The 16,644-nt window shown below is 34.5% G+C and overlaps 4 protein-coding genes across 19 annotated transcripts in view; 3 read left to right on the top strand and 1 right to left on the bottom strand.

Annotated features, from left to right (window-relative positions):
• The first annotated feature begins 25 nt into the window (after positions 1-25).
• LOC105736428 (5' nucleotidase A) lies at positions 26-2,833 on the top strand. The gene is made up of 3 exons (XM_031918649.2): positions 26-256; positions 325-442; positions 2,440-2,833. The coding sequence occupies exons 1-3, from the start codon at positions 117-119 to the stop codon at positions 2,626-2,628; spliced, it is 447 nt and encodes a 148-aa protein (XP_031774509.1). The 5' UTR covers positions 26-116; the 3' UTR covers positions 2,629-2,833.
• Positions 454-2,833, top strand: Nt5a (5' nucleotidase A). Of its 2 annotated transcripts, none has more exons than XM_086906544.1 (2): positions 454-2,330; positions 2,440-2,833. In XM_086906544.1, exon 1 carries the CDS (start codon positions 850-852, stop codon positions 2,317-2,319), a length of 1,470 nt encoding a protein of 489 aa, XP_086762670.1. In that variant the 5' UTR covers positions 454-849; the 3' UTR covers positions 2,320-2,330; positions 2,440-2,833. The 2 variants fall into 2 exon arrangements, with proteins under 2 accessions (XP_086762670.1, XP_086762671.1); XM_086906545.1 differs by having other exon boundaries at positions 2,424-2,833.
• On the bottom strand, positions 2,650-5,886 carry Acat2 (Acetyl-CoA acetyltransferase 2). Its single transcript, XM_012490923.3, has 8 exons — positions 5,683-5,886; positions 4,991-5,112; positions 4,519-4,631; positions 4,173-4,372; positions 3,864-4,093; positions 3,533-3,721; positions 3,272-3,434; positions 2,650-3,198 (listed from the first exon to the last, which is right to left on the bottom strand). The coding sequence occupies exons 1-8, from the start codon at positions 5,729-5,731 to the stop codon at positions 3,080-3,082; spliced, it is 1,185 nt and encodes a 394-aa protein (XP_012346377.2). The 5' UTR covers positions 5,732-5,886; the 3' UTR covers positions 2,650-3,079.
• A 255-nt stretch (positions 5,887-6,141) lies between these two features.
• The window catches only part of LOC100865513 (uncharacterized), a 141,501-nt gene continuing 130,998 nt past the window's right edge, over positions 6,142-16,644 (top strand). For 9 of the 15 annotated variants that reach the window (XM_086906526.1, XM_086906532.1, XM_086906534.1 and 6 more), the window contains exon 1: positions 6,142-6,273. In XM_086906526.1, coding sequence (XP_086762652.1) covers positions 6,228-6,273 — 46 coding nt within the window. In that variant the 5' untranslated portion in view covers positions 6,142-6,227. Of the gene's footprint in view, positions 6,274-13,085; positions 13,378-13,602; positions 13,805-16,644 lie in introns of those variants that run through there. The other 6 variants (XM_086906536.1, XM_086906527.1, XM_086906528.1 and 3 more) reach the window with 6 other exon arrangements.

The following is a 16,644-nucleotide window of genomic DNA, read 5'->3' as shown; positions in this document are numbered from 1 at the left end:
AAAAAATATAGTTCCCTAATATGATTATTAGATTTATATGGTTGGCTACACTTATAATACAGAACAATTCGTATAAATATTTACCGGCATTAATATATATATATTTGTATCATATTATGATTTCTGAATCGAAGGAAGAACGTTATTTTTATTTTAATAGTTTAGCTATTTTATTAAAAGCTGTTGAAAATGTACGTACAATCATAGATCTTCGAAACGAAGCATCAGTTTATGGTGTAGTAGAACATGCAGATGCGTAAGTGATTTTTGTTTATATGTTATTATTATTGATCTAATCTTGCATAAATATTTTGTTTTTTTTAGCCACATGAATATTGTAATGAAAGATTGCACCTTCACAGATCCTAGAGGTGATTCGTACAATTACGACATGTTCTTCGTACAAGCAAGAAATATCCGATTCGTTCATATTCCACCAAAAGTAAGTAATTTTAAAATATTCTATTATATTATAAAATTTTAATACAATTGATGTAAATACTTTTTCATTTTGGTAATAATATTGTATATTGGTAACATATGCGTTCATTTTACTCTAATCTTGAATGCATATATATTATTTAAAATATATTAGTTCGCATTTATTAAATTTATTATTATTATATATAAGTTTTAGGTAAAATTTATTACGGAATAAAAGATTATGAAAGATAATTCTTATTTTTTGTTATACGTATGCATATTATTAATATATTATCTAGGTATTTTTGTATTTATAAGTTGTGTTTACACAATAGATAATATTTAAAGTACAAATACATGGCAATTTTATTCTTTTGTAAACATTGTTTATTAAAGATAAATATATATACATAAATAGATAGAGAAATGATAAAAAATTGTCATTTACATTACAAATCATTAATTACATCATTTTTACAAGTGCAGAATATTTTGTGGTATAAAACTAGTGACAAATTAAAATTGTTTAAATATTTACATTTAAAGCAATATAATACAACAGCATCGATTACTCCATCAACGCAAGTCAGCATGAGTGCATTTAAATTCCTTGATTATGATTGTATTGGATTTGATTTTGACCACACACTTTTACGTTACAATATAACAAACATAGTGCATTTAATATATGAAACATTAGCTAATTATTTAATATCAGAAAAAGGATATGATTCTAAATATTTGTTAAAGCCATTACAAGATAAAGACTTAGATTTTATGCAAAAAGGATTATTCTTAGATTTTGAAAAGGGAAATATACTTAGAATTAATGCTGATGGTATAATTCAAAGAGCATGTCATGGAACTAATTTATTAAGTATTGAAAAAATTAAAGAAATATATCCTGGACAGAGATGGGAAATTACAGATGCTTTTTGCAATGATATGTTATCCACATGGACTGGTCCTCCATCAATGAAAATGAGAAGTTTATTAGATTATTTTGATATTTCCTCATCTCTTATTTTTGCAAGATTAATAGATACACTTGATGAAGAACAAGAAGAACCATTAAATGCATATAATGTTTGGCCTGACATGTTAGATGGATTGATTGAAATATATAAAAAAGAAAATTTTAAATTAGGCAAAGGACATTTTTATCCTAGTCTAAAAGAAAATCCTCATAAATATATGTATAAATGTACTGCAAAAACTATAACTTGGCTTCAAGAATTAAAAAGACATCGTATTACTTTCCTTATTACTACATCATATATAGATGTTGTTGACTTTAATGCTACTTATGCTTTAGGAAAAGATTGGAAATCATTATTTGATATTATTATTTGTTATTCAAGGAAACCTCGTTTTTTTACTGAAAAAAATCCATTTCTTGAGATTATAAATTATGAAGAAGGTAATATTATAAAAAGCAAAGATTTAAAACAAGGTGGTATATATAGCCAAGGTAATTGGAATGAACTTATTGAGTTTTTTAAACGTATATCTGGAAAACAAAATCCTCAATGTATATATGTTGGTGATAATCTTTTACAAGATATTTATGTACCAAATTCATGTGTACAATGTGATACTGTAGCTGTAATTGAGGAACAAATGTCTGAAGGAATGATTCATCAAAACTTATCACATCCAGATGAAAAAATATTAAATTCAATATTTTGGGGATCTTATTTTTGTTTAAAAGATTCAAAGATTAATATGGATTCGTTATGGGGACATGTTATTAAAAAATATTCAAAACTTTGTATACCTGAAGTAGATTTAATAGCTCAACAACCATTAGAAGAATCTTGGCTATCTTTTAGTAAAGATGGAAAGAAATATGATGGATATTATCCTGCAGTACCACTCAGTATATCAGCATTTTAAATTTGTCACTGGTATATGAAAAATATGTTTTTCATTAATTTGCTAAATAACATTTTTGTAATTTTATATTAATACATTGTTATAACATTTTAATACCATATAAGATATTCTTAATTCAAGATACGTATTATACCAGCTATCAAGGAACAATTGCAATATTTGTTAAGAAATAAAAAGGACTTAACATACACTAAACGTACATTTAAAACAAAACGTGCTGAACAAAGACAACGAGAAGGATTAGCAGCAGTGGAGAAAATTTTAGAAGATAGAAAAAAAGCAAAGCAGATTAAACAAAAACGAAATTAATTAAATATTAAGTAATGCAAATTGATTTTACAATATATTTATTTACAATTTACTTTTGTGTACAAAAATAACTTCTATATAAACATGCATTGCACAAAATACTGTATGAGTTTATTATAAAAGTGATTATTTTGTACAAATTGCAAGTACAATTGTTAAAAGCTAATATGTAAACAAATATAAATAAAATAAATTTATATAACTATGTTAGCTTCACTAATATTATAAGACAAATGCTATTATAAATTGTATATTTTTAATATACAGTCTTTTATATTTTTTATAATAGCATTAATCAATATTTATTACAATAATAATAGAATATTCAATAATTCAAGAATAACAAAAATTATATGTGATATGCCCATATATAAATATTCTTATAAAATAACAATACCAACAAAGTTTTACATTTGCAGAATAAATAACATTTAATTAGGTGAAGTGGTTGTTATTTTCTTTGAACAGCAATAGCTATTCCCATTCCTCCACCAATACATAAAGCTGCAATACCTTTGTTTCCATCAATTCTTTCTAATGAATGTAATAAAGTTACTAATATCCTAGCACCTATAACAAAATAATTAAATGTAATACAAATATAGATGTATAATGATATTTTTTAATAATTTAACTATTATACCTGATGCACCAATAGGATGGCCTAAAGCAATAGCTCCTCCATTTATATTAACTTTGTCTGGATTTAGACCAAGAGATTTTACACATGCTATTGATTGTGCCGCAAAAGCTTCATTTAATTCATATAAATCTACTTCTTCTTTTGTCCATTTTGCTTTTTGTAACTAAAATATTATTATATATGTATTATACATATTTATAAATGTTATACATATTTTATTATCTGAATTTATAAAGTATATTTAAACTTTTATATACTAACCACTAATTCAACTGCTGGTATAGGACCTATACCCATAATTCTTGGTTCCACACCAACTTGAGCCATTGCAACAATTTTAGCTAGCGGAGAAAGTCCTTTTTGTTTAGCAATGTCTGCTGACATAAGAACTACTGCTGCTGCTCCATCATTGATACCAGAAGCATTACCAGCTGTAACTGTACCTTCAGCCTAACAATATATCATTACTATAATATATATATATATATATATATATATATATATATATATATATATATATATATATATATATATATATAAAATTAAGTACTTTAAAATTAAAAAAAAAGGGAAAAAATACAACTAATCATACTTTCAAAAAAGCTGGTTTTAATTTTTGAAGATCTTCAATAGTTGTTCCAAACTTAGGATATTCATCTTTATCTACGATAACAGATTCTTTTTCAGTAGATAATGTTACAGGAATGATTTCTTTTTTAAAATAACCTTTAGTAATTGCAGCTTCTGCTTTTTGCTGAGATTTAACTGCATATTCATCTTGTTCATTTCTACTTATATTAAAATCTTTAGAAACATTTTCAGCTATATTTGTAAAAAGATTATATATAGTAAAAGAATTTTTTGCAAAATATATTTATAGGTAGAATTAAAACTCTTATACCTGTTATTCCCATATGAATTCCATGAAATGCATCTGTTAAACCATCAAATATTAAAGTGTCTATTAGACGACAATCTCCTATTTTTACTCCATTTCTAAATTGTATTGCATGTGCAGATTGACTCATACTTTCTTGACCACCAGCTATAACTATTTGACTTTCACCAGTTTTTATGGACATATATCCTTCCATTATTGCTCTAAAAATATATATCTTTTATCAAATATATTCAGATTAATAATAAATATAAACATATAAATTTTGAATTTTATTATTAAATTTGATTAATAAAATTATTATTATTATTATTATTTAACAAAAGCTGAGATTAAAGTTTATATTTACTTTAATCCTGAGCCACATAACATATTAATTAAATAAGCAGGAGTAGCTATAGGAATTCCAGCTTTCATTGCTGCTTGTCTTGCTGGATTTTGTCCTTGAGCTGCAATTAATACCTGGAATGGAAATTATTCTTTATATTTTAAGATATATATCATAAATTGTAGAAATATACAATAAAAAAAAGTTTTAAAATTCAAATGTAATTATATATAAACTTATAAATATTATATATAGATATACAATAATAAATATACCTTTAAACTTTTTTTTATTATGCTTATATTGATAATTATCTATATATAAATATAATTATATTGATAATTAAAGTATTAAATGTTATATAATATATCCATATTGTTTACATATTTCACATATTTTTTATTAGAGATTATTAGAAGGATAAATAATATTAAATTTAAAATTAAAAAAAAAGTATAATTCACATTTATCTATTATTAGCTGAGTATATTACCTGTCCAAATACAACTTCAGAAACATCCACAGGTTTAAGATGTGCTCTTAAAAGACTTTCTTTAATAACTATACTTCCTAAATCTGATGCTTTCAGCGATGATAAGGAACCACAGAAAGATCCTAAAATTAATAAAATTAATATTTTATAAAATTTTGAAATTTATTCATAGAAAAAAAAATTTTTTTAAATTTTATATAGTACGATAGAGAAATTAGCAAAAAATAATATATCTAAATAAACAAAATAATACAGTAACAGTACAATACAATAATACAGTAAAATAATATATTTAAATAAATGATATAAATAAATAAAAGTAATTATGAAAATCAATAATATTAGAACATATTTAACATATTTATTTTAAATATTTATATGTAGTATAATATATTTATTTCAAATATTTAAACTAAAGACATAAATAAGTTAGGAATATGAATTACATATGATTGTATAGAATTAAATTAAAAATTAATTTGTTAAAATATAATTAAACTAATATAAAAACATATCAAATTTAAAATTTTTCAATAAAAGACATTATTATTATATTAAATAAAAAATAGTTAATCAAAAATGTAATTATTTACAAGATTACATTTAAATTCGATTAATAACACAGTATAATATAAAATAGATATTATTTTTCACTCGTACACAGTTTAAATTTGCAAGTTGCAAAATAATACCTATGGGTGTCCTGACTGCTGATATAATTACAACGTCACTGCTACTCATATCGAAAATTTATTATAAATTACACCTCAAAACCTTGTAGAGAACTGAATGAAGACTACCGCCAGGAAAGCCGATGTAACGGAAATAAGTAGTTGGAGAGCTAGTGATATGTGCCAGTAACGGCTTAATGAAAGTATGTCAAACGAAATTTAGGTATATATATTCGTGAACAGTTCCTTGTGTATCTTTTTGTTAAAAGTTTGTTAATATATTTTATTCATTTTAAGATTATAATTAAGATTGATATTAATCTTATTATAAGAATTATCAAAATAATAGATTTACTATAGTTTGTTTTATTATTCGTTTAAACATTATTTATATGATCTGTATTGGGATCTTTACCATGTTAGATATGATACATCCCTGATCAACGTCATCGGGTGGCTAACTTCTAATTTGGCATACAGGTGGCGCTGAACCACCAATCGTGGTGTCGTGGTGGTGCTCGTTTGTTTTTACCCAGCATGCATTGTGAATAGTGACTGGTGCTAAGATGGCCGACAACAAGGAGGAGATTTCGGAGCTCGTCGAAAAGCGAGGTATTTATTACAATTGTTCAATTTATTTTTCGTGATCACAGTTTAGAATAAAAGCTCGATACACGACGAATATGTCGATGATCTTTGGCGAACGATATGATCCGTAGTTGCTATAAAAATCACGCCATCTGCACGCACGGTGTTCAGGAGGAATGATCGCGAAAATCGACGTGAATATACTAACGAATCGTGTCTGTTTTTTGAATTTCTCGCAATATTTGTAATATTCGCGATTAGTTAATTTAGGTTATGTTGACAGGAATATATCTGTCAATGCGACATCACTTTTGTCCAGTGCCAAACATTCTACCTTTTGACAGGCTATGTTCACATTCGGTTACACGATATCGTATAGTGTGTGGTACATGCGAGCAGACAGAATACCGTGCTCGTTCTTGTGTGTCCGCCTAAGCGCTATGCTCATTACTCATTAAGGTCATACGCTGACGGCCTTGCAATTCGCACCGTCGTTGAAGTAATCTCAGTCGAGATTACCGTTATCTCTTACCGCGAATTTATTGCCGGCTGATTTGTCTATAAGACCTATACTGTTGGCATAGTGTTGCGTGTTGTTAAAGGGTTAGGTTTCGAACGTCGGTTATGGGATCCAAACGTTGCAATGTTTTAAAAAGTGCAATGTGTTCGACTTATAATCGACTACTAACAATCATTCAATGTCACGATGAATTTTTCCTTTGGCAAGAATATCTCGATGATCGATTGCTACCTGATGTTACGTCTCGTGCCTCGTGGAATTTGGCCTTCGATATATATATATTATAGGAATATCATCAACGTTTAGATTACGTGGTCAATTTGCAAATTTTCTTGTCTAAAATTTTGATAAGAGAACGTACGATAATTATGCGCACGTTGGACATTTTTAGATTTTGTTTTGATATTGGGAAAATTATCGTGATCAGTAACACGTGGTGATGCGTGAGACAATTTGTAGACAATTCAACAGTCTCTACATACCGTATAAAATAAGAACCGTTTAATTCGTAATCTTTGTTTCTTTGGTTAGCGTATGTTTACCAGTGCAATACGTGTTTAATATTGTCATTCGTGAATGTATGTGTATATGTAGATTAGCGAACCAATCATTTGCTCGATACGTGATTATCGTTCATCGGCCGGCCATCTACTGGTTTCCACCATATACCGACCGTTGTTTCTTGAATCGTTTAATGGGTAATTCCTTTCTTCTCACGAGGACGATATTTTTAGCTATGCGGGCCACAAGGTAGAACGATCAGCCGGCACAATTAGCATCTCAAAGTGATCAATCGTGATTTTTGCTCGTTGCTACATAATGCGATTAACTGTTACATACGTCGCGGTATTATGCGTCAAGTCTTGCACCGGTGTGCCTCGTTGCGCATCGAACCAGTTCCCATGCGTCTTTATTAGAATTTTCTCGTGAACGTTTTTTTCTCAGCTGCGCCTTTTTTAATATGGATCAGTCCTGGCGTGCAGACATCTTGGTAAAAATTAAGGATATCGGGCGATTCATTTCGGCATGAATCGTAAGATGTGGCGCACCTAGATATCGCGTGATTGTCTGATTTCTCGTTACATTTTTTCGTTTAATCCATTCGGCTACTTCTTTTTCATTATTCGTTTCCAGCAATATTCTAGAAACATGGTGATGATAACGATCTTCTGCAAAAGAACAGATCAATATTCTAGCTTAGTATTTTATGTCATTTCTGCTTTTTGAATTTCTCAAGTGAGCTTTTATAACGAATAATTATATATTTTATTCTATTTTATTGTTATTACTTTTTTATGTTATTTAAAATTTTGTAATAATATTAATTTAAAACTCGAATTGAAATATTTATAGCCAATTGTAAATTTAAATTCATATTTCTTTCATATAGGAAACGATCAAAATTATCTTTTCAGTACATATTTTTATATGTTTTAAATATTATTATTAGATATACTCAAAATTTTAGAGATTATTCGGCTCTATGAATTTCTCATCATATTTATTGGAAATCAAATTATTTCAATGCGATCATAGTTCTCAAATCTTCAAAAAATGTCCATATAGATACATAGTATCGAATGTATTCAATCAACTATATTACATTCGTATATCATATAGGAAAATCTATGTACCGCGAACAAATAGTTTGATATAAGGTCGCCGAGTTTATGAATTGGCAGTGTTCTCAATTTTGTTAACAACCTAGTTAATAACCATATAAATTATCTTTTTCCGGTTTAGAGGAAGATGATCAGAATATTCAATTCTATCCATTTAAACATATCTATCATTAAATAAAATACTCTACATAACGTTTCTCTAATTTTTCCAATTTATCTACGACCTCTAACAATCAGTGTAGGGAACGCTTAACGAGCAAATAAAACGTCTAAGCTTAAACCATGGTCCAACGATTCGATTAGTCAAATTTGTTCTTTTTAATTAACGGTAACGAATGCAGAATTATACACAATTAAATCATAATACGGAATTACCATCGAACCCCGTTAACGATTGCATGAATGTCAGCAGCGTTGTACGAGGCACGTAATAAAACATAAACGTGACTTTCCACGCGATGATGTGGCGTCAATAAGCGAAGCCTCGATAGATATTCTTCGCTGATCTGCTCTATTTGCCGTCCCGTTCGTGCGCTTGGTACGTGCCAGCAATATCAAAAACAACACGGTGACGAACGTCTTTCAAATTTTCTATTAATTCATTATATTTGTCATTGCATGGCGCAGTTTCGTACACGACTCGATCCGTCCGCACAATGACGGAATCTTCCATCTGTTTAAAAAATTATCAGGCTTCGTCCCATGTTTTCACGTTTCGAGGTTTCCCCTTGTATAAATAAGCCAGGTCGCAGGATGCAACAGATGACTGAGGATACTCAAGTAGGTTGCATTTATTTATTCGTGGTGGCGTAGAACCGCGTTCGATAACGGTACATCATTGTTTTGGCGTGGTCAGAAGCCGCGTTTTCAACGTGGGCACGATGTAACCGCTGAAACAACTTTTCTCCCTGTTTTAATCCCGTTGCTGTGGTGCCGTTCTTCTTCTCTCTCTCTCTCTCTCTCTCTCTCTCTCTCTCTCTCTCTCTCTCTCTCTCTCCTCTCCTCTCCTCTCCTCTCCCTCCGATTCCGTATACATCGGGCGCATCCTTAAACGGGCAAATTATCGACTTTCGAGGGTCCGGCAGCATGCGTGCTGCAAATGATCGTCTCGTCTTGTTCCACTTTAGCTTCGTATGGTGTCGGTGTACGCGCGATGTATATACGCGAGAATGTATATGTTTATTATACCAGAATTACCGATAATCCGTCCTTTCGTATTGACATGTAAATAGATGCTTTTCATTCAGTCCCATTGACGAGCGATATCTTCGTTTCACGTTGTGAACATTCCTTTGAAACGCGAGATCAAGCTTTGGGTTGAAATTCATGGTTTAATTTTTTGGCATTCCTCTGTGTAGCCTAGATATATCGTAATATCGAGGACGACAAATGGTCGGTGTCCTTGTCTCGGTGACGTTTCCTCGCCGCTTCGCCACGGCCACGTGGGGGATGTTATAAACAGGAAACGATGCAGAACGTTTTAAATTGGTCGGCATTTGTGCGACACTGAAACATCGGCAAAGGGAAGGCTCTAGCTCTGCTCCATTTATTAAATCGTCCCGTTCTATTGATAACTACTCTAGCCACCGGGGAGACGTGGCGCAGTTTCACGCGTGTTCTTCGTGCTCTAGCAGAATCGATATCCGCGCGCCTCCCTTCGCCTTACGCGAATGCAGTTTCTACCACTTTGTTTCTGTAACTTACTTTGTCGCCTTCGATCTCGAGGGTATCGAGATAGAACGGGTATGTAAGTTTTCCATACGATGTATACGATGACGACGAGCGTGTAGACCCATAGACCATCAACTTATTATTCTCGATCGAGATCAACGTTTCGTTCTGGCTGCTCCGTGTACGACGAGATGGCCGTTAATTACGAGTGCAACGTTGCACTATGTAATACGCACTAATTATTTTAACACCGTTACGTAATTGCTGGCCGAACATCGTTTTCGATCAGCATTTCCTGTCTTGTTGAGCAGTTCGGTGAAGATCTCTTGGCGAGAAAAAAGCGAAACTCGAGATAATCGTCATGGTAATTAAGTCTGTAACTAGTATCGTCCGTGTAAGAATAATAATAACAACGAATTCTTCTTTTCACGCATCGTTTCACCGTTTCTGCTATTTTTCTACTATTTCAATGTTGCAATCTATTGTTATGCATACCGCATAATTTGGGGCATAAATCGCTATAAACTTTTCTTCGTGTCTTTTGCATCTGTAAGCATTTCTTCCATTTATTCCTCTTTTGTGTTATTCTTCAGTGACATGTCGACAAATACCTCGTCTCAATATTCAATATTTCATTCGACCGTAGTTTCGTCATAAACTATATATTTATGATTTTTTATCAAAGAATCAATACGTCTTGGTATTTCTCATGTAAACGTATCTAGAGGAAATGGTATTTTGGATAACCTTGATTTTTATCATTGTTTGATCTTTTATTCATTCTTCGTTCAAATGTTTTCAACATTATTCAAATGTGCCCATAAACAATTTTTTTATAGCAAATGTATATATATATATATATATATGTATCTAATTATTTATAAATCATTTTTCATAAGAAGTTTTATGAGAAGTTTAATCAATTTTTTTCTTTTAAAACGCTCCATCGATTCGTACATAAATTTCTTGCATTATCTAAATATATTCGTAATTACTCATTTTTCATAAACATTAATTAAAACCAACGATTATATAACCAGTTACCTCCGTTATCGCAACGATTAAACGACTCTTTCGAGCAATATTATCGTAAAAGTCGGGGCGTCCGGTTTTCGTTCGATGTTGTGTTCATGAACGAATTGTTATCAAGTATATATATCTCGCCTGATAAAATGATTATCGATCGACGAAAAGTCGAAAGAATCGCGATTGTAGAAAAGACCGACTGTTTGCACGAATTATTACGAGTTGTAAATTGGCGCATGCGTCATAACGCGTACGTGACTAACCGGAAACTCACGTGGATCATGCGGTATGCAGCGAATCTCTCGATCTCGAAAAACCAACAGAAGAAATCGTTGAAGAAAAGTTCCCTATCTCTTGAGAAATCTGTCTACGCTCACGTTTTCACGCGTCACGGTTGTTGATTATGACCGCCAATTTTTGTATCATTGATTCCATTTCGTTGTTCATCGTTTTTTGAAATCGAACGAAACGTTCGAGATTCTGTGAGTTACTGTTTGTACAAAGTGATTCAAAAGAAGCGTTGGTAAGGAAAATGGTCTCGTTCGTGCTTTATCTGGCGTATGAGTAGGTATCTGATAATTGATTGCGATTTATTATGAAACGTGGCAAGTCTGACATCGCGACGCGATATAAAGAAGTCGAATCGATTCTCTCGGTCTAATCTTAACATTTCTTGGACCTATTTTTCCTTAAACTTTTCCAATAAGCTTAAAAAAGATTAAAGTATATGTATAGTAGAAAAAAAGATGTCTGAAATGCGAAAAGCGAGATGAATGAACCGCTCAGTTTTACGCGGTTCCGATTTAAACGAAACGTCGCGATGGAATTATATTTTTGGCAAAATTTTTACATCTTCTATTCCGTTCCGGAATGTTTGGATATGGCGCGTCACTGAATCTAGCCACCGTTACGTAAGGTTATATTTAGGGAAAGCTGAATAAGAGTGGTTTGAATTGAACGTTAGCCTACGAACCCGAAGCACGCGATAATTATAGTCACCGGGATGGTGGATAGCCAGAGTTGTTGTTCGCTATTCAGAGTAGTTGACACTACTTTGCAACTTTTTCCTTTTCCTGCATAATAACAACATAACGTTTTCACTTCGATCCGAATGCATCGAAATCTTACGCGAAATAAGACAATAAACAAAAATTTCTAAAAATTTCGTAAAGATTCTTCTCGTCCAGATGTTGTCCTGGGGAACCGCGATTCGTCAACTTTTACGTGCTTCCTGCGCGCGTTCTTGACGCATTGCTCGACTCAGTCGTTGGCACGATGCCTGTTCAATGTCGTCACACGACGTCCCAGGCCTCGACTGAAAAAAGAGGAGCTCCCTGGATCCGCAGACGGTACGCAATCCGCTTCGTACCTTCCGGCCGCGCCATCCTTCTCATCCCTCCCTAAGTGCTTGGCCAAATGGAAATTCCGTCGAGAACGTTCGATCCTGAATTACCTCGATCGACTCTTTCCCTCCTCGTCCACGCGAAATCAACGGCCCGAATTCGATTCCTTCGTGTCCCTCGAGAAGCACGTCTATTTAAAAATCTCCATACGATCGATACGAAAAACGAAAAAGCTTAAGAAAAAAAAAAAAATCGAAAGGGTTCATCGATCCTGACAAGAATTCACTTACCTCGATCTCTTCATAAGCATATATACGAGGACGGAAATAAAAGACTAATTGGAGAAATTTATAGAATACACAGATAGAATCGAATTTCCCGATCTTTTGTTCGATCGTTTGTGGAGGATCGAAGTTGGTTAATCGGGCGGAATGATCGCGCGAGGATCAGGCACCTTGGTTTTACGAGGGCGGAGAAAGAATCGGGAAGGTGTCCTGGCGGAGAGTAGAGGGCGACGAAGCTGTTACGGGGTGTGGAAGAGGAAGAAAGAGAGAGAGAGAGAGACTGGAGGAAGGGTAGGGAAGGGAGCGTGGTGGATCGACTTGACAGGAGGGAAGGGGGTTGATTCATCGTGGAGGCCGCACTTGGCTTCACGCAGTCGTAGAACGAATCTCGTTCATCGCGATCCTGGACGAGCGGGACGAGCCAGTTACGCGTCTTCCACGCGAAAGTCAAGGACGCGAATTCCCGGCCCCGCATTCTCGAGGCACGCGAGAAAGTATACAGTTGTTAGTTGGTACGGAACGAGTTCGATGTTGTTTCTTTCTTTTTTTTTTTTTTTTTGTGCAGTTTCGAGTCACAAACGGAGGAAAGAGGAAACGAGACGACTTCTCGATCTTTAACCTCCGCGCTCTTTTTCGTTCTCTTCTTTCGTTTGGAATAATCGGTAAGGTTATCGGGACATCGAATTCGCGAAACTTGTTGTTTGTTGGACGGTTTCTATTGGTAATCGTTAGAGGTGGTTTCCGTTCGCCGAATCGATTATAGAAACGAAGAGTTCCTACGACAAGTAACGTGTATGCCTACACGTTATTCTAAGCGGATGATTCATCGTTTTCATTCGTTCGCTTTAATATTCAATTTGTCCCGATTACCTTTTTCGGTCAACCAGTTGCTTCTGCGCCGCATGTATCGAGATTTTCGTCTCCTCTTTTCTCTTCGAGGGCGAGGCCTTTGAACCTCCTCGTGTTTGATCCATGTGTTTACTGCCTTACTCGATGTTTGGTGTGAAACAGTTCTTCTAGGCTAGAGTCTTCGTGAGTGGTCAATAATGGTCGTCGCGATGCTCGCCGATTATGGACAACCTGATTTAGGTACGTGATACCTAGCAATGTTCCCATTCACCTCGTGCAAACAATTTGCCAGTTTCTTTTTGACGGTTATACCAATGAGTTATACGGTAAACGATGATTAGTTCAAGATGGAAAAACGAGCTTAAATACTCGTGACGTAATTATCTTCTGCGATGACACTAGACGAGCCAAGAAGCATGATTAATGCAACGTACAAGAAACTAACGTTACCTTTCACGAAAGTTTATTACATAGTAACTCTGTAATGTATATTATCGATCGTTCGCTAGTTTTTGCAACTTCACCGTCTTTGCGTTCTTGAAACACACGTGGTTCTTTCTCTTTCTCTCTCTTTCTCTCTCTCTCCCCCTAGAAAATAGCCAGCTATAACGTAAAGTTCACGAGAACACGTGCTCGGTAACGATTAATGTTTTCGAGGAACTCGATCGTTCCTCCGCATGAAATGCTCGATCAAAAATGAAATAAGAATATGGGATACTAAACGATACTTGGGTAATAATTATTGTTAGCGTTGTGGAAGTTTTTACCGGGGGCTGGTTGAAAAATTATCAATTCGTCGCGGCAACGTTTAACCGGTCTTATGGATTATGCTGTTAAATTGTATAAGAGAACGAACAACGGTATACGAAACGAGCCTTCTTTCATCGTTCAATTCACCGTGGTGACAAAAAAAATTCCACGATGCTATGAGACATCGCGTATTCCATTGATATTGTCACGAGGCAGTCACGAATTTACAGACACAGTGGCCTGTTCTTTATCCACTAATCCATTTCACGATGAAATTCATTGTGCGTGGCATTAGGAACTGGTCTCGCGTGGAACAAAGACCAGACGTTTGTGCCAGATTGGTTTCACGATAGTATCGCGTTTTTTTAAGGCGAGAGAGCCGAGATCCTTTGTCGTGTTTTCGATTCGGTTCCGATATTGCTTCCGCGATTTTCACAACTTGAGAATTTTCACAACTTGTTCGAGATCCTCTCGAAACGAATTCGACAACGTATTTATTAGAATTGTTAATAGAGTTAACCGGAAATCGATGAACCCTGTGAATTCAGTATCAACCGAATCATTGAAATTTTGCGTTTTGCAAAATCTGATCAAGGCTTCGTTAGACTAGATACGATGAATCAGCGATCCCTGGCTCATTGCCCCGTCATGGTTACGCGAATAACTCTCACGAATAATTTCGAATCGACCCCACTAATTATTCAAAGAGATCGCACGTGCCCTGCTCGATGCATGCACTCGCGCTCATAAACCATGTCCTAGGTCAATAACAGAAACCGTATTGCGCGCTTTTCTTCCTCTCTCTCTCTCTCTTTTTTTTCTTTTTCTTTTTTTTTCCTCTTCATCGTTTGCTCGGAGGGGCACGTTTTACGTCACTCGTTTGTACGTGTACACAATTGATCGCATTGTCGCGTTTACTCAGCGTTTACCATTGTTCCAACATCTTTTTCGCCAGCTGCCACCTTCCTTTGCCGCGCCGGAAAAATGGAAAGAATTTTTTGAAACCGAGAATGGCTCGACTTGGAATTCGCGCATTCACATTTACAAGGTGTCAAAGAGGCTCTCGAGGCCCGATCTCTCCCACGTGTCTCGTGTCATTTGACCGGCCAACACAAATATTTTGCCTTGTAACGTTCACGATTCCTGCTACTCTGACTCGGTTAAATTTGATAAGCGGCGAGTATCGCGTTCGCGGATAAAGAATCGAGCGCGAAGAATTCTGCGCGTTCAATTGTCGCGCCGCGCGTATTCACGAGGCATTGTTCTTCCCTGGTTTTTCAGGCGAGGCCAGAAAAGTGCAGCTGCCTTTTCCCTTTGTACGCTCGGTGCTAATCTAGATTCCACGAGATCATAGATTACACGCCCGTTTCAAAAACCCGGCGTTAATGTCTCCTCTCGTTCCTCTTCGCTTATATTACCCTTTTCCTATATCCTCTCGAGTAATCCATTCGTCGTAAACGCCTACTTCACCGTGAATTCGTTGCATCGAACCGATTTCCAACCGCGGATCGAAAGGTCGAAGCGAGCGATGGTTTTCTCTTTCCAAATTGCATCACTGTCACTTTCTGCGCACCACGATAATTAACAATCTCTCGTGGACAATCTCGGCCCGAAACGGGTGCATTTTATGCTCGAATTAATTCGTCGGATCGAGGAACCCGATGAACCATCACTGTTCTCGATCGTCACCTGCCCGCTACTCTAATTGCATTTGCATAACTGGCAATGGAATGATCCTCCCGCGATGATGATTCCCGAGCTTTGGAATTCAGACGTTCGCCAAAGCGAGGATTATTATTCGGTGGTTTGTAATGTACGCGCGTTCCGCGGCATGATCAGCAGATTCTCCGCGGCGCGTAATTGAATGTTGGAAGCGCGTAGTCGTGAGTCATGCGAGCGGCGTTAAACGAGTGTTTGCGATTGAAAGCAGCTAAGTCAATAATTATCGCGTTATCGTTTCCGATGTCGTTTAACTATAACGATAATTTAAGTAAGAAAATATATGTGTATTTAAATTAGTAAAAAAAAAAAGAAAAAATATAAAATATAACTCGATCGTATATGATTTGAGTCATTCCGGTTTTTACACGTGTTTCGACAATATTGATGGAACGTTTAGCAAAAGTTCGCAAACAATTATCTCAATTGACGCGTCAATTTCGAGCCGAGTGTAAATCTACATCCAATTATAGCCGAGCTAAACTAAGGCTATACTTGAGAGGAAATTTTCGATACGTGTCCCATCCCAACGTGAAATTCCATCCAACTTCTGTTCTTCAACATTCTAGTCGTTCTTTAACGTGGCACGGTTTAATTGCAATCAGACTTTC

Source organism: Apis florea, unplaced genomic scaffold (assembly GCF_048593485.1).
Source record: "Apis florea isolate Af1SG1 unplaced genomic scaffold, ASM4859348v1 contig_2495_pilon, whole genome shotgun sequence".
Classification (NCBI taxonomy): domain Eukaryota; kingdom Metazoa; phylum Arthropoda; class Insecta; order Hymenoptera; family Apidae; genus Apis; species Apis florea.
Note: the sequence above shows the minus strand (reverse complement) of the source record. Positions and strands in the feature narration are given on the sequence as shown.

Bases quoted from the DNA above. Each gene is read 5' to 3' on its own strand.
- LOC105736428 (XM_031918649.2), top strand. From the start codon at position 117: ATGATTTCTGAATCGAAGGAAGAACGTTATTTTTATTTTAATAGTTTA. The intron at 257-324 runs GTAAGTGATTTT...TGTTTTTTTTAG, and splicing joins GTAGTAGAACATGCAGATGC to CCACATGAATATTGTAATGA. The intron at 443-2,439 runs GTAAGTAATTTT...TCTTAATTCAAG, and splicing joins TCGTTCATATTCCACCAAAA to ATACGTATTATACCAGCTAT.
- Nt5a (XM_086906544.1), top strand. From the start codon at position 850: ATGATAAAAAATTGTCATTTACATTACAAATCATTAATTACATCATTT.
- Acat2 (XM_012490923.3), bottom strand. From the start codon at position 5,731: ATGAGTAGCAGTGACGTTGTAATTATATCAGCAGTCAGGACACCCATA. The intron at 5,113-5,682 runs GTATTATTTTGC...TATTAATTTTAG, and splicing joins AGCAGTCAGGACACCCATAG to GATCTTTCTGTGGTTCCTTA. The intron at 4,632-4,990 runs GTAATATACTCA...TTTCCATTCCAG, and splicing joins CTGAAGTTGTATTTGGACAG to GTATTAATTGCAGCTCAAGG.